Source organism: Anomaloglossus baeobatrachus, chromosome 7 (genome assembly GCF_048569485.1).
Source record: "Anomaloglossus baeobatrachus isolate aAnoBae1 chromosome 7, aAnoBae1.hap1, whole genome shotgun sequence".
Taxonomy (NCBI): Eukaryota; Metazoa; Chordata; class Amphibia; order Anura; family Aromobatidae; genus Anomaloglossus; species Anomaloglossus baeobatrachus.
In genome coordinates, this window is record NC_134359.1 from 66,963,444 (window position 1) to 66,977,932 (window position 14,489).

The 14,489-nt window shown below is 45.1% G+C and overlaps 1 protein-coding gene across 1 annotated transcript in view; it reads right to left on the reverse strand.

The window, feature by feature from the left end:
- Window positions 1-14,489, reverse strand: part of PDE11A (phosphodiesterase 11A) — a 746,356-nt gene that overhangs the window by 165,883 nt on the left and 565,984 nt on the right. Inside the window, exon 13 of the mRNA XM_075317377.1 lies at window positions 1,138-1,247. Coding sequence (XP_075173492.1) covers window positions 1,138-1,247 — 110 coding nt within the window. The remainder of the gene's footprint in view (window positions 1-1,137; window positions 1,248-14,489) is intronic.

The window sequence follows — 14,489 nt, forward strand, 5'->3', positions numbered from 1 at the left end:
CTCACCAGCTCAGTTTCTGTGCTGCTGCCTTTGTATGTTTGTCATATTTATCTTTATTAAACTAATAAAAATGACTATTTTATCATACATTTTTGTATTCTTTTTGCCTCCACAGCTTTTTTAGAAGTTTAAATAAATGATCAGCAAAGATGTAGAGCATTTCGGTTACCCTATTGGGCTTTCTAACGTGGCTCGGGGTGATAGACATGGGCAAGTCTTGCCGAACCCGCTTTCTCTTGATGGCTGTCCTCCAAAACTGAGTACACTAGTGCTGCATTATGGGTTGTCCAGTATTAAAGTGCCCCCACTCGCCTGCTTCAGAGAACTGCCGCCACTGTAGGTTCCTTGCTGATGCTTGCTCCCTTGTCTTTGCCACACACACCCGGAGTTGTTCTCCTTTCACTAATGATGTCCTCACTGCTTTATAGCTCAACAACTACGCTTTTCAGCCTGCTAACCGGAACTAGTTATTCCGAACATCCGCTTTATCTCCCTCTCCCTGGCTGGCTGGATATTAACCCTATACTTTCCAAACCCAGGATACTACAGCCCACAGGGAAATTAACACTGGTTACACACCGACAAACATATCAGGTATATAAGACGCAGGACACAATTCATATTATATTACAATAACGCGATTGATGTCTTCTGGGGGGAACGTGACAACCAATCCACCTACTACAGCTTGGTAGTCTAAGAGAGAACAGGCGGTTTGGGTGCGCAAGCTGCCGAAATTCTGCCCACCAATGGCTGCATATATTATTTCACGATTGTGTGGCAATTGTCCACTGCAGGTGGAGCATTTTGGCTGCACGGGCAGCCATACCTCCTGATTTCACCCTTACCATTATCAAAAGATGTGTCATAGTAAGCAACGGAAATGAGCTCTTGGATTTAAGAGGCCTGCTTATAGAAGAAAAATACAGTTGACAGCATGAAATGAAAGTAATCCTGCAATTAAAGCAAGAAGAGCTGCTGCATCATTTCCCATAATGTGTTTACACAGCAGTTGATAGCTCTGTTCATGGAGCATAAAAATGAATATTCCCATATATAAATCTACACATCAGTGAATAGAATATACGGATTTACTAATTAAATTCTGCACAGAGTAATAACAATGGATGAACTTACTTGGCCTGGAAGGCATTATTGGTTCCTCGGTGGTCAAGATCGTGACATAGACACCCCACGAGCACAGCCAGTATCTCTATGTCGGTCAGAATTTCCTGGAACCCCGCTGTCTGCAGATTAAAAATAAATACGACTGTAACTCTTGCCTGCAGCAAACATGAGACATCTAAGCTGATGTGGACACAATGGCTTGCATCCCAGTAAAGGGTTTTTTTTTTTTTTAATATAACATTATATAGCAACACTATTTTACCATCATGTGCTTACATTGAAATGAAGCAAACTTCCAATATACAACCATTAAAATCACTTTATATATATACAGTCAGGGCCAGAAATATTTGGACAGTGACACAAGTTTTGTTATTTTAGCTGTTTACAAAAACATGTTCAGAAATACAATTATATATATAATATGGGCTGAAAGTGCACACTCCCAGCTGCAATATGAGAGTTTTCACATCCAAATCGGAGAAAGGGTTTAGGAATCATAGCTCTGTAATGCATAGCCTCCTCTTTTTCAAGGGACCAAAAGTAATTGGACAAGGGACTCTAAGGGCTGTAATTAACTCTGAAGGCGTCTCCCTCGTTAACCTGTAATCAATGAAGTAGTTAAAAGGTCTGGGGTTGATTACAGGTGTGTGGTTTTGCATTTGGAAGTTGTTGCTGTGACCAGATAACATGCGGTCTAAGGAACTCTCAATTGAGGTGAAGCAGAACATCCTGAGGCTGAAAAAAAAGAAAAAATCCATCAAAGAGATAGCAGACATGCTTGGAGTAGCAAAATCAACAGTCGGGTACATTCTGAGAAAAAAGGAATTGACTGGTGAGCTTGGGAACTCAAAAAGGCCTGGGCGTCCACGGATGACAACAGTGGTGGATGATCGCCGCATACTTTCTTTGGTGAAGAAGAACCCGTTCACAACATCAACTGAAGTCCAGAACACTCTCAGTGAAGTAGGTGTATCTGTCTCTAAGTCAACAGTAAAGAGAAGACTCCATGAAAGTAAATACAAAGGGTTCACATCTAGATGCAAACCATTCATCAATTCCAAAAATAGACAGGCCAGAGTTAAATTTGCTGAAAAACACCTCATGAAGCCAGCTCAGTTCTGGAAAAGTATTCTATGGACAGATGAGACAAAGATCAACCTGTACCAGAATGATGGGAATAAAAAAGTTTGGAGAAGAAAGGGAACGGCACATGATCCAAGGCACACCACATCCTCTGTAAAACATGGTGGAGGCAACGTGATGGCATGGGCATGCATGGCTTTCAATGGCACTGGGTCACTTGTGTTTATTGATGACATAACAGCAGACAAGAGTAGCCGGATGAATTCTGAAGTGTACAGGGATATACTTTCAGCCCAGATTCAGCCAAATGCCGCAAAGTTGATCGGACAGCGCTTCATAGTACAGATGGACAATGACCCCAAGCATACAGCCAAAGCTACCCAGGAGTTCATGAGTGCAAAAAAGTGGAACATTCTGCAATGGCCAAGTCAATCACCAGATCTTAACCCAATTGAGCATGCATTTCACTTGCTCAAATCCAGACTTAAGACGGAAAGACCCACAAACAAGCAAGACCTGAAGGCTGCGGCTGTAAAGGCCTGGCAAAGCATTAAGAAGGAGGAAACCCAGTGTTTGGTGATGTGCATGGGTTCCAGACTTAAGGCAGTGATTGCCTCCAAAGGATTCGCAACAAAATATTGAAAATAAAAATATTTTGTTTGGGTTTGGTTTATTTGTCCAATTACTTTTGACCTCCTAAAATGTGGAGTGTTTGTAAAGAAATGTGTACAATTCCTACAATTTCTATCAGATATTTTTGTTCAAACCTTCAAAAAAAAGTTACAATCTGCACTTGAATTCTGTTATATAAAAGAGAGCAAGTTGTGATGTATTATTCATATTAAGACACTAGAATAAGGTCAATCATGATAATTAGGACTTAAATGATTATGGGCAAAAATAACGAAGGTAGTGAACTGAAACACGTGTCGGGAGCCTTATCACCATCAGCGGGAATTCACTCATTGTAAGTAAATGGATTGTTTTTATGGCTGCTCTCCTGTGTGTTATCTAGCGGTTAGCTCCGGTCCATATTGACTGATCGTATTTGTTGATATAAACACGTTAGTGTTAGATAGGAAGCCACCATTAACTAGGTGAGTGTTATATATACTCACATAGTTATAGTGACACCTAGTGGCGTCCCATATAATGATTTCCCTATGAACCTTGAGTTGTAACCATGAATGGGGAGCTTTATCACCATTAGCGGGAATCCACTTATTGCAAGTAAATAGATTGTTTTCCTGTGCTTTATCTAATGGTTAGCTCTGGTTCATATTGACTGATTGCATCTATTGATGCTAATACGTTTAGTGATAGATAGGGAGCTACGATTAACCAGATACGAGTTATATATACCCACATGGTTATAGTGACACCTAGTGGCGTCCCGTATAATGACTACTTTAGGAACCTTGAGCTGTAACCATGAATGAGATGGGGACTCCGTACTTTTACATGCTTTTAGGTTCTCCAATATGAAGTATATGGTGATCTATCTATCCTTGGTATAAACATATATATTATAAGGATTGTGCTATTGGAATTGTATATATACATGATATCAATTGGAGTGCCTTGTATGTACAGATACTAGAGTCCTCTCTTTGAATATTGCATATAAGTTGCAGGAATGTGCAGCCTTATGTAATCAATTGCATTGACTGAACTATGATATTTTCCGCTGTATGTATACATTGGCGTATGTTTGTTCTGCCCACACTCACACTTGTTATATTTATATGAAGAATAAAATATTAATAAAAGTACATTGTACTGTAATTCCTGTCTATTGGTCTTTTGGGCTTTTATGATCGCCTCTTTCTCTCTTTTTTCTGTAACTTGAATTCTGTTGTAGAGGTTTCATTTCAAATCCAATGTGGTGGCATGCAGAGCCCAACTCGCGAAAATTGTGTCACTGTCCAAATATTTCTGGACCTAACTGTATATATATATATATATATATATATATATATATATATATAAAAATCACATTTAAATCTGTGGTAGTGCCCCCTGTCTGCTGTTAAAAGAAATTCCTGATTAGAAAATAACCTATAGTTTAAAACTTAAAGATGTTATCCACTATTTTTACATTGATGCCTATCCTCAGGGAAGGTCATCAATGTCTGATCGGCCAGGGTACAACACCCCGCACCCTCGCCGATCAACTGTTCCTGGTGCAGGCGGCCAGAAATGCTTAGTTCCAGAGCTGACCCACCTTCTGGTAGTAAGGAATGGATAGGGCCCCACTCAACTGTTATAAAGTAGGTGCTTGGAGAAAAAAACGTAGCGTCTGCCACCATTGCCTTCCTGGACCCTGTCCTCATCTTCATGGGCTGACCCAAGGTGCTCCTTCTACCTTCTCCACCTATCTTCCATTCCTTTCATCTGTATCACAATTCAGATTGTCTGCAACTATAAGCACCTTACCCTTACCAGAGATACCATCTAAGACAGTTGATGCTCCTAGGATGGAGTAATCCTATAGCTGCATATACATTAAATTGAAGTAAACTCGGGACTACAGAACAGGAAAAGGACTTGGGTATTCTCATTACAAATAAGCTGAGCAGCAGCGCTCAATGTCAAGCAGCAGCTGCTAAAGCAAACAAGATTTTAGGGTGTATAAAAAGAGAGATTAGATCCCGTGATCCCAATGTATTGTTACCCCTCTATAAATCACTTGTAAGGTCACATCTGGAATATGGGATCCAGTTTTGGGCTCCACATTTTAAGAAGGATATTCAGAAGTTAGAATCAGTTCAAACGCGGCAAACTAGATTACTACAAGGAATGGAGGCCTCACATAAGATGAGAGGTTGGAAAAGTTGGATTTGTTTAGCTTAGAAAATAGACATCTCAGAGGAGATCTCATTTATATGTATAAATACATGTGTGGTCAATATAAAGGACTGGCACATGACTTATTTCTTCCAACGACAATACTAAGGACCAGGGGACATATACTGCAAGTAGAATAAAAGCGATTCCGGTAGCTAAATAGGAAAGGGTTCTTTACTGTTAGAGCAGTCAGACTGTGGAATACACTACCACAAGAGGTAGTAATGGCAGATACTATAACAGCTTTTAAACAAGGGCTGGATGATTTCCTCAAAACACAAAACATTGTTGGTTATAAGTGACTTAGGGACAAAATGTAGAATTGGTGGAGGAAGGGCAAACTAGATGGACCTAGGTCTTTTTTCAACCTATGTAACTATGACCCATCTAATTTTCCTCAACATTATAAGACACAAATCCGTGATAAAGGCTTTCAATATCCGAAAGTTTGGCTTTGCTTTTGGTTGAGGTGCAATGTCTTTTTGCAGAAAATCAATAACCTCATTTGCATAAATTTTCATTGTATTGTGTCCTGTGAGTGCTGGAGCTATTACTCCATCTTCTCATAGCAGCCGCAGCTGTGTACTGCATATCCGCCTCCCATTCAAATTAATGATAGGATAGGCCATCAATGTAAAAGTAGTGGATAATTTTTTTTTTCTTTTTTAAATGTCGGTCATTTTTTGTTGTGTTTTTTAAAAATATTAACTAATATATTTTTTTAAACAACGTAGAATCCAAGTTTTTATGACTAATGGCAGGTAGATCTGTTCCTGATTCAATAGCATAAGAATATATTCTTATCAAAGTTCAATACAGCAGAAGTACTTATAGAAAATCTGCTGCATTATACAGTACAGTCATTGTGCATGTGATTTATGGAAATTTACGTACAATCTGAGCAGAATATTCATTATGGTAATTGCCTTAGGCTCCAAATTTGGAATCTGCAGGATATCAATTTATGGTGCACATATTAATGTGGATTTCGCAATGCAAAAGGGAAAATTCCATAGCTTCATCGCACCATTTTTACATCAATATTACAGCAGTATTTGCAGTGGAAGCAGTTGGTCAGCAGAAGAAATGCCTCGTGGAAACACATTCCATAGGGGGGGTTTACACTAAATGATACGTCCACCAATTGGCCACATATTTTCCAACTGACAATTGTTTCAATCCCTGGGAGAAATGCCGACTGCATGTCTTTTGCATTAGCACGGTGGCTCAGTGTTTAACACTGTAGTCTTGCAGCGCTGGGGTCTTGGGTTCAATTCCCACCAAGGAAAACATCAGCAAGGAGTTTGTATGTTCTCCTCGTGTTTATGTGGCTTTCTTCTGGTTTCCTCCCACACTCCAAAAACATACTGATAGGGAATTTAAATTGTGAGCCCCAATGGGGACAGTGTTACCAATGTATGTAAAGCTCTGTGGAATTAATAGCGCAATGTAAATAAATAAACATTATTACTATTAATTAGAATGACTAATTACCGATCATAGACTGTCACTGTTCTCGGCAGCATATGTCCTGTTTACACAGGATGATGTGCTGCCGAGAACAGTGATTTTTCAGCAGCCTGTTTACATTGGCCAATTATAAGGAAACAAGTGTCTCTTGGAACACTCATTCATGAAAATCGGCTGAAATATAAGGCCTCTAATACTACAGTCATACTAATGTCACAATCAACACAGCAGGTAGAATTTAATCCATGAATATGGAGTGCAAATTCACAAATGCACCCAGATACATACATATAGTATGTGCAATACATTTGCCATGGCTAGCACCATTGAACTTTTAGGAGACGCTTTTGAAATAACACCTTAAACCACCTCCACAATGAGAGAAACCTGAGTATGATTTATCCCCTTCACCCCCCAGCGATTTTCCGTTATTCGTTTTTTCTTCCCCTTTGTCCAAAAGCCATAACTTTTTTATTTTTCCATCAATATAACCTTATGAGGGCTTGTTTTTTTGCTAGACAAGTTGCACTTTTGAATGACACCATTCATTCTGCCCTATATTTCACTGGAAAATGGGAAAAAAAATTCCAAGTGTGGTGAAATTGCAAAAAAAAAGTGCAATTCCGCTAATGATTCCTTTTTTTAATTACCATGGTCCCTATATGGTAAATCTGATGTGTCAGTATGATTCTCCAAGTCAGCACGAGCTTGTAGATACCAAACATGTATAGTTTTTTTTAGTTAAGTGGTGAAAGAAAATTCTGACGTTTGACCCAAAAAATGAATTGCACTTTTGTTGCCATTTTCCAAGACCCGTAGTGTTCTCATTTTTCGGGATCTGGGGCTCAGTGATGGCTAATTTTTTGCATCCTGAGCTGACATTTTATATACAGTATATTTATACAATTTTTGGGTAGATGTGAGGTTTTGATCGCCTGATATTGCATTTTCTTGTTACAAGTGAAAAGGTTTTGATAAGTGTTAGCCAGTTGAAAAATTATTGAATGTTCTCAGTGAGAGGAACAAAATTATAATCTTGTGATACCTTTTGACACAGGACTCAACCTGTCAGGAGGATTTATGGCACATTACAAAATCTGACGAGTCTATTCCAGAGACTCACCAGACCTCGGATTCTACAAGGATATTGGGACAATAAAACTCTCACACCACTAATCAAAGCTAATTAAGGACTCACTTTCTAAACTCAGTGTTTATTTATTTAAATGTCTTTTATTATGCCATCCCTCTGCTCTGTTTGTGCATATATTTGTGTTTCTTCGGATATTTTGTCATACCATGCCTGATGAAGGGACCTGAGATGTCTCGAAAGCTTGCTTTGTAACATCACTTTATTTTATTTTAGTTAGCCATTAAAAGGTATCACAAGATTATAATTTTGTTCCTCTCACTGAGAACATTCAATAATGCATTTTCTTGTAACATTGCGTCGACCAAAAAAATGTAATTCTGCTGTTTTGATATTGTTTCTCACTATGCCCTTTACCGATAATATTAATTAATTTTATATTTTGATAGATTGGACATTTCTGAAAGCGGCAATACCAAATATGTGTATTTTTTTTAATTGTTTTATTTTCAATGGGACACAAAGGGGAGTGATTTGAACTTTTATTTTTTTCATTTTTTCATATATCAAAAAAACCTTTTTTTTCTCACTTTGAATTGTTTTTACTAGTCGTGAAGCTGCAATCATCCTATTTTTGTGCTGTTCAGAGCAGGGCATCAGCATCGCTCTGTACAGCAGAAATCACGATCTGTAAATGTTGGCACTCAGCCGGCGTTCACAAAAATTACGTCATTACGGTGACAAAGGTCATCAGTTAACCCTCGGCTGTCATGACAATCCATTGGCGCCCCATAATCACATCACAGGGCTGCTGGTGGGGGCGGAGAATGATGTGCTCCCCGCTTTTAAGTGTTAAATCCCTCTGTCAGAGATCAAATCAGCTGACATATGCAGGGAAACATGTGAGCCTGTTGCGAGAGCTCGCATTAGGCTGAGGCCACACAGAGATTAGTGCGAGTGGTCGCATAACACTTGGCTTACACTCGCAGCACAGCAGGATCCGAGTGTCATGTGACTGTGGTCCGATCCTGCAATCAGACCACAGTTGAAGAGGGGAGGGCCGGCGCCGCGGAGGGGAGGGTCGGCTGATGCTCGCATATAATGGGCGTGCAATACGATGTTTCTGTTGTCCCATGGGTGCGAGTGAAACAGTATCTATTCCACCCGCAGCATGCTGCAATTGTTTTCTCGGTCTAGGGGTTAGGGCTGAGAAAACAAAATGCTCATGGGAGCTGCCTCATAGAGTAATATTGGTCTGAGTGGAATGCAATTTTTTTATCGCATTCCACTCGCTCCGTATTATTCGCCGTGTGTCCTAGGCCTTAAAGAGAGTGACACAACTTATGACGTACCGATACGTCATAGGTCATAAAGGGGTTAAAGTGCGACCGTCAATTTAATTTTTATTTCATAAACCAATAATACATATGAAGATAAGCAACTTTTTAATATATCTTATAAGACAATTTTGCTTCTTTCTCTGCCAGAATTGATCAGCCATTATCAAAATCCTAAGTTCTGAGGTAAAATCTGTATTTCACCTCAGATGGCGGTTGTTACTGAGGAGATAGGATGTGGAAGAGGGAGGAGCTTATGTCTGTAGCTCCTCCCTCCTCCCATCGTCATAGAATCTCCTCAGTAACACCTGCCATCTCCTATCTGCACTAATTACAGATTTTACCTCAGAATTCAGACTTTTGATAATGACTGATCAATTTAGGCAGAGAAAGAAGCAGATTTGTCTGATAAGATATAATACAAAGTTGCTTATTTCCATATGTAGTATTGATTTATGAAATAAAAATTAAAATGAGGGTTACACTTTAAGAATTCAGTCTTTCTACAGTAATATCTACTGAGTCCATCCTGTAACTTAACATGGCCGTCTAAGAATACAACAGAATAGGATAAGCAGCTTCTATATCACACACAGCCAATATTGTGCTGTGCAAAAGCCAGGCTGTCATGTAATTTACTTACACCATCTTACATTCATTGGGATCAACACTTTTGTTGAAGTCCCATAGGGAGGTCATATATTGGTTGCAATAAATCTCATCTCACTGCACCTGCAGAAAACACGCTGATAGATGTCAGCTCAAATTAAAAGCCCTAGAGATAGGAAGAGGAGACGAGCAGATCTCCAACGCTCCGCAAGAGGGATGACGGGGGACGTTACTATAGGAAACATTTGGACTTTGTAGGAAATGCTGAGACATCCTCGTAACAAAGACCTAAGACCATACAAACTCCACATAATAATGGTAATGTAAGGAAGTGGTAAAACAGAGTATCTATATATGTATATATCATATCATATAGATCCTAAAATACAATATGCAATAAAGGGTTAAGTCCCCGAAAGTAAAATGTAATAGTGGTGTTCATTGACTGTATGACAGCGAGTATTTGGTGACCACCAGGCCATATAATGTGCACTCTCCGATGGTAAACTAGACATAGGCCTCGATTCATCAGAGCTATTACACTATAAAACTAATGAAAAGTCGCAACATTTATGTACAACACAAAAAACAGTTGTGACTTTTTGCCTTTTGTCATGATGACCGTGGAGAGCAGGGGAACGGGGGTTCCTAGACTGAACCTCACACTAAGGGGACCCTAGCTATCACTTATCTCAGAGTTACCTCTGAAGGTAAGGATGTCTGAGCCACCTTCCTGACCCTCTTCTTGGCCAGCCCTGATCTTATACCCCCTACCTCAGGGGAGGGTTGGGACAGGAGTGTGATAAAACCAACAGAGATTGATAAACAGGGGAAACCAAAATTCTAACTCACAGCATGCTCGCACAAGGGTATAAGACAATAAGAGGTAAGGAGGAAAATAGGAGCAGGGTGGAAACTACTATATGACAAGAGAATTCCACAGCAACTCCAAGCATCACACAATATAATCACCAGCAGGACTGGGACACAACAGCACATAGACCAACATAGCAGTAAACTATAGTCGGCGTGGGAAGACAGATTCCACCATCTTAAAAAGGCGGGGAGTAAATGTGATGTAACATTTGAGAGGTAACTAGCAGGCTAGCAGAGGTTAACTCTTGCTAGCTTGACCATTAATGAACACACAGCTGGTCGACCCCCGAGCCTGCCTGTGTAACTCAGAAACACCAGAGAAACCATAGTGTGGCGTGTCAATATCTGTTGTGTGAATGTCGCGGGCGGGGAGGAGGGTGTCAGCACACCGCGCTCACCCCTTCTGCTCGGGTCCGGCAGTTGCTCCTGGTGGCTCGAGCTGCGGGCCGGATCCCGGGGTGTCTCGAGCGACACTCCTCGCCCGTGAGTGAAAAGGGGGGTGTTTGTTGGGATTATAGTTCGTGACGCCACCCACGGTTGTGGTGATGGCACCACCGCTGCTCAGTGTGAGGGTCCCGGGGATGGTGATGGGAGCAGCCAGGTGTTGTGTTGCCCCTCCGTGGGTAGGGGTTGGTGATCCCGGGGCCCGGTGAAGAGATGTAAAGTGTAGGGCCTGGAGGGCGCAGGGACGCGGGGGCAGCGCTGTGCCTTGCGGCACTATGGTACTCACTCAGCCTGACACGGACACAGTTTGTACGGTAAACCAACGGCTGGTAGGACGGTCCCACAGACGGCTGCACCTGCACTCCCGGTAGGTGGCGGTGACTTCTCTCTTCCTTGCACCTGTGTGGTCTGGTGGTATCGGTGGATTCCCTCCGGTTACCCGCTCCCCGACTGCAATCTGGGCCGGAGGAGCTCTACACTTTGCCCGCAGGCGCTGGCCCTGGGGAAACTGGTGCCTTGGCGGTGGCGGTGTCTCCCCGTTAATGGTCGGGCTGTTGCCGTCAATCGGGACTTTGTTGTTGGGGGATCTGCGTCCCCGTCACTGACGGATTCGGCAAATTGGGCGACTCCTAGCCTTGCCGGGGTCCGAGAGGCCCCTGCCCTGGTGCTGACTGTCCTTCGGAACACTGCTCCAGACCACCGGGCACACAGCCAACGGGGTCCTTCCAGGAACTTCCGAACTGTCCCACTCCGGACAGTCACCGCCGTCGCTGACCTTGCTGTTCTAGCCCTACACACAGCTGGGCTCTCAGGCTTTCCGTCCTTCTGTCACTTTGCTTGCTTCTTTACTTTCACCACTTTCACTTCTCTGTTTACTCTAGCCCCTGCCTGGGCTACTCCTCACTCCTTCCACTTCCTCCTCCCTGACAGAACTCCTCTCTCCAGCTCTCCCCTGAGCTATCTGCCTGGTTTACTTCCTGCCTCCAGAGTTGTGAGCTCCTTGGTGGGCGGAGCCAACCGCCTGGACCACCCCCTGGTGTGCATCACAGACTCTTGGAGGAAGGCAACAAGGATTTCTGGTTAGCAGGTGTGCCTACCTGAGTGTGGGGTGTAGTGGTGTTGTTATCTGTGTCCCCTGGCTTGCCCAGGGCGACACATTCCCCCTTAGCAAAATGCAGACCGTCCGCGGGCTGCCGTCCTACACCGGTTTTATTTTTCTGTAAAAAGGGGATAACAGGGTTAAACATAACATAAGCATAACATTTTTAATCAACTCTTCCCAAGACGGGAGGCACATTTTACTTTTAACGTTTCAACGGTGTACGGTCACGGTTTCCGCTCTCTCCCACCCAAGCAACCTGGCCCTGATGCTGCCCCTAAAACCCAGGCAGCACCCCTTGACCCACAGTCCAGCACAAGTCACCCGAGCGGGATCTGTCCTTCCCTCCAGAGGGTAGCCACCGGTCCCTTTGGTGGCTGGGCCCTGGCCTGCTCTGCTCAGGGCCCTCCCTCCAACCTGCCTCTCCGGAGGCGGCCTTGCGGAAACGGTAACGGTACCCAACATATTTACAAGCCACTAACGTTTGTGGTTGCCCTGCAGAGTTCACGGGCTTGTCCATGGCTAGTTCCCATGCATTTTAAACGGTCCCCACGGGGACAACGGTGCCGGCTCCTGCCGGTTACTAATCACTGCAGACAATCAGGTAAACTTCGGTAAATCATTTTTCATTTTTCAAAACTTTCAAACAACAAACAACTCAGTGGTGGTCCCAACGGGGGACGGTGCAGCGGGCATCCGCTGCCCTGGAGGCGGCTACCACCGCATGGTGTCGGCCCACTTCGCGACCGAGCGGTACATGGGATTTTCCTCCCACTGGCAGTTCAACCCCGCACCGCCGACAGCCGCTAGGAATGGCGGCGGAGGCGGCATACCTGGGACCCCTTCCTCCATCAACGACATCCCCTTCGGACCTCCAGCTGCGGTGCTGATGTCTGTCTCCCACTCAATCAGGGCCGGCCCTGGGGCTCGGGTGGACTGGTCGCGACGCGGCACGGCCGCAGCGGCCCCTTGCTCACGGGCCCCCACCACGGCAACCATCCTTCGCATCTCTGCCTTCCAATCCATCAACTGCTGCAGGCCCTGCGCCCTCACCCCCACGCAGAATCGGCCCAGCTCCCGCTCCAGCCACGCAGCGGTCCCGGTGGGGAGCTCACCCGGGCCGCAGTCCTCAAAAGCCACTCCGCCTCGTTTCCCCCAGAGCTTGGGTACTCCGGTGGCGGGCATTCCCGCACTCCAATTCGAGGACGCTGCCATTTCTCCATTCGTGTCCCCGTCTTTTTAGCTGCGTTGTTACATGCAGCCAGCCGCCATCGCGTCCCCCTTAGCTCTTTCCGGCCCCTCCTCTCTCGGGGCGGGGTTTTGGCCTCCGCGCTTCTACTGCTCGAGAAGACGCTCGAGCGGGAACTTTTCGCGCCAAAGATGGCGGCTTCTCAAATTTTTCCGCCGGATGCCTCCGGCGGTAACAAGGCGCACCTCTACCTGACGGCAGAGCGGTAAGATCCTGTTCGTGACGCCAAGTTGTCGCGGGCGGGGAGGAGGGTGTCAGCACACCGCGCTCACCCCTTCTGCTCGGGTCCGGCAGTTGCTCCTGGTGGCTCGAGCTGCGGGCCGGATCCCGGGGTGTCTCGAGCGGCACTCCTCGCCCGTGAGTGAAAAGGGGGTTGTTTGTTGGGATTATAGTTCGTGACGCCACCCACGGTTGTGGTGATGGCACCACCGCTGCTCAGTGTGAGGGTCCCGGGGATGGTGATGGGAGCAGCCAGGTGTTGTGTTGCCCCTCCGTGGGTAGGGGTTGGTGCTCCCGGGGCCCGGTGAAGAGATGTAAAGTGTAGGGCCTGGAGGGCGCAGGGACGCGGGGGCAGCGCTGTGCCTTGCGGCACTATGGTACTCACTCAGCCTGACACGGACACAGTTTGTACGGTAAACCAACGGCTGGTAGGACGGTCCCACAGACGGCTGCACCTGCACTCCCGGTAGGTGGCGGTGACTTCTCTCTTCCTTGCACCTGTGTGGTCTGGTGGTATCGGTGGATTCCCTCCGGTTACCCGCTCCCCGACTGCAATCTGGGCCGGAGGAGCTCTACACTTTGCCCGCAGGCGCTGGCCCTGGGGAAACTGGTGCCTTGGCGGTGGCGGTGTCTCCCCGTTAATGGTCGGGCTGTTGCCGTCAATCGGGACTTTGTTGTTGGGGGATCTGCGTCCCCGTCACTGACGGATTCGGCAAATTGGGCGACTCCTAGCCTTGCCGGGGTCCGAGAGGCCCCTGCCCTGGTGCTGACTGTCCTTCGGAACACTGCTCCAGACCACCGGGCACACAGCCAACGGGGTCCTTCCAGGAACTTCCGAACTGTCCCACTCCGGACAGTCACCGCCGTCGCTGACCTTGCTGTTCTAGCCCTACACACAGCTGGGCTCTCAGGCTTTCCGTCCTTCTGTCACTTTGCTTGCTTCTTTACTTTCACCACTTTCACTTCTCTGTTTACTCTAGCCCCTGCCTGGGCTACTCCTCACTCCTTCCACTTCCTCCTCCCTGACAGAACTCC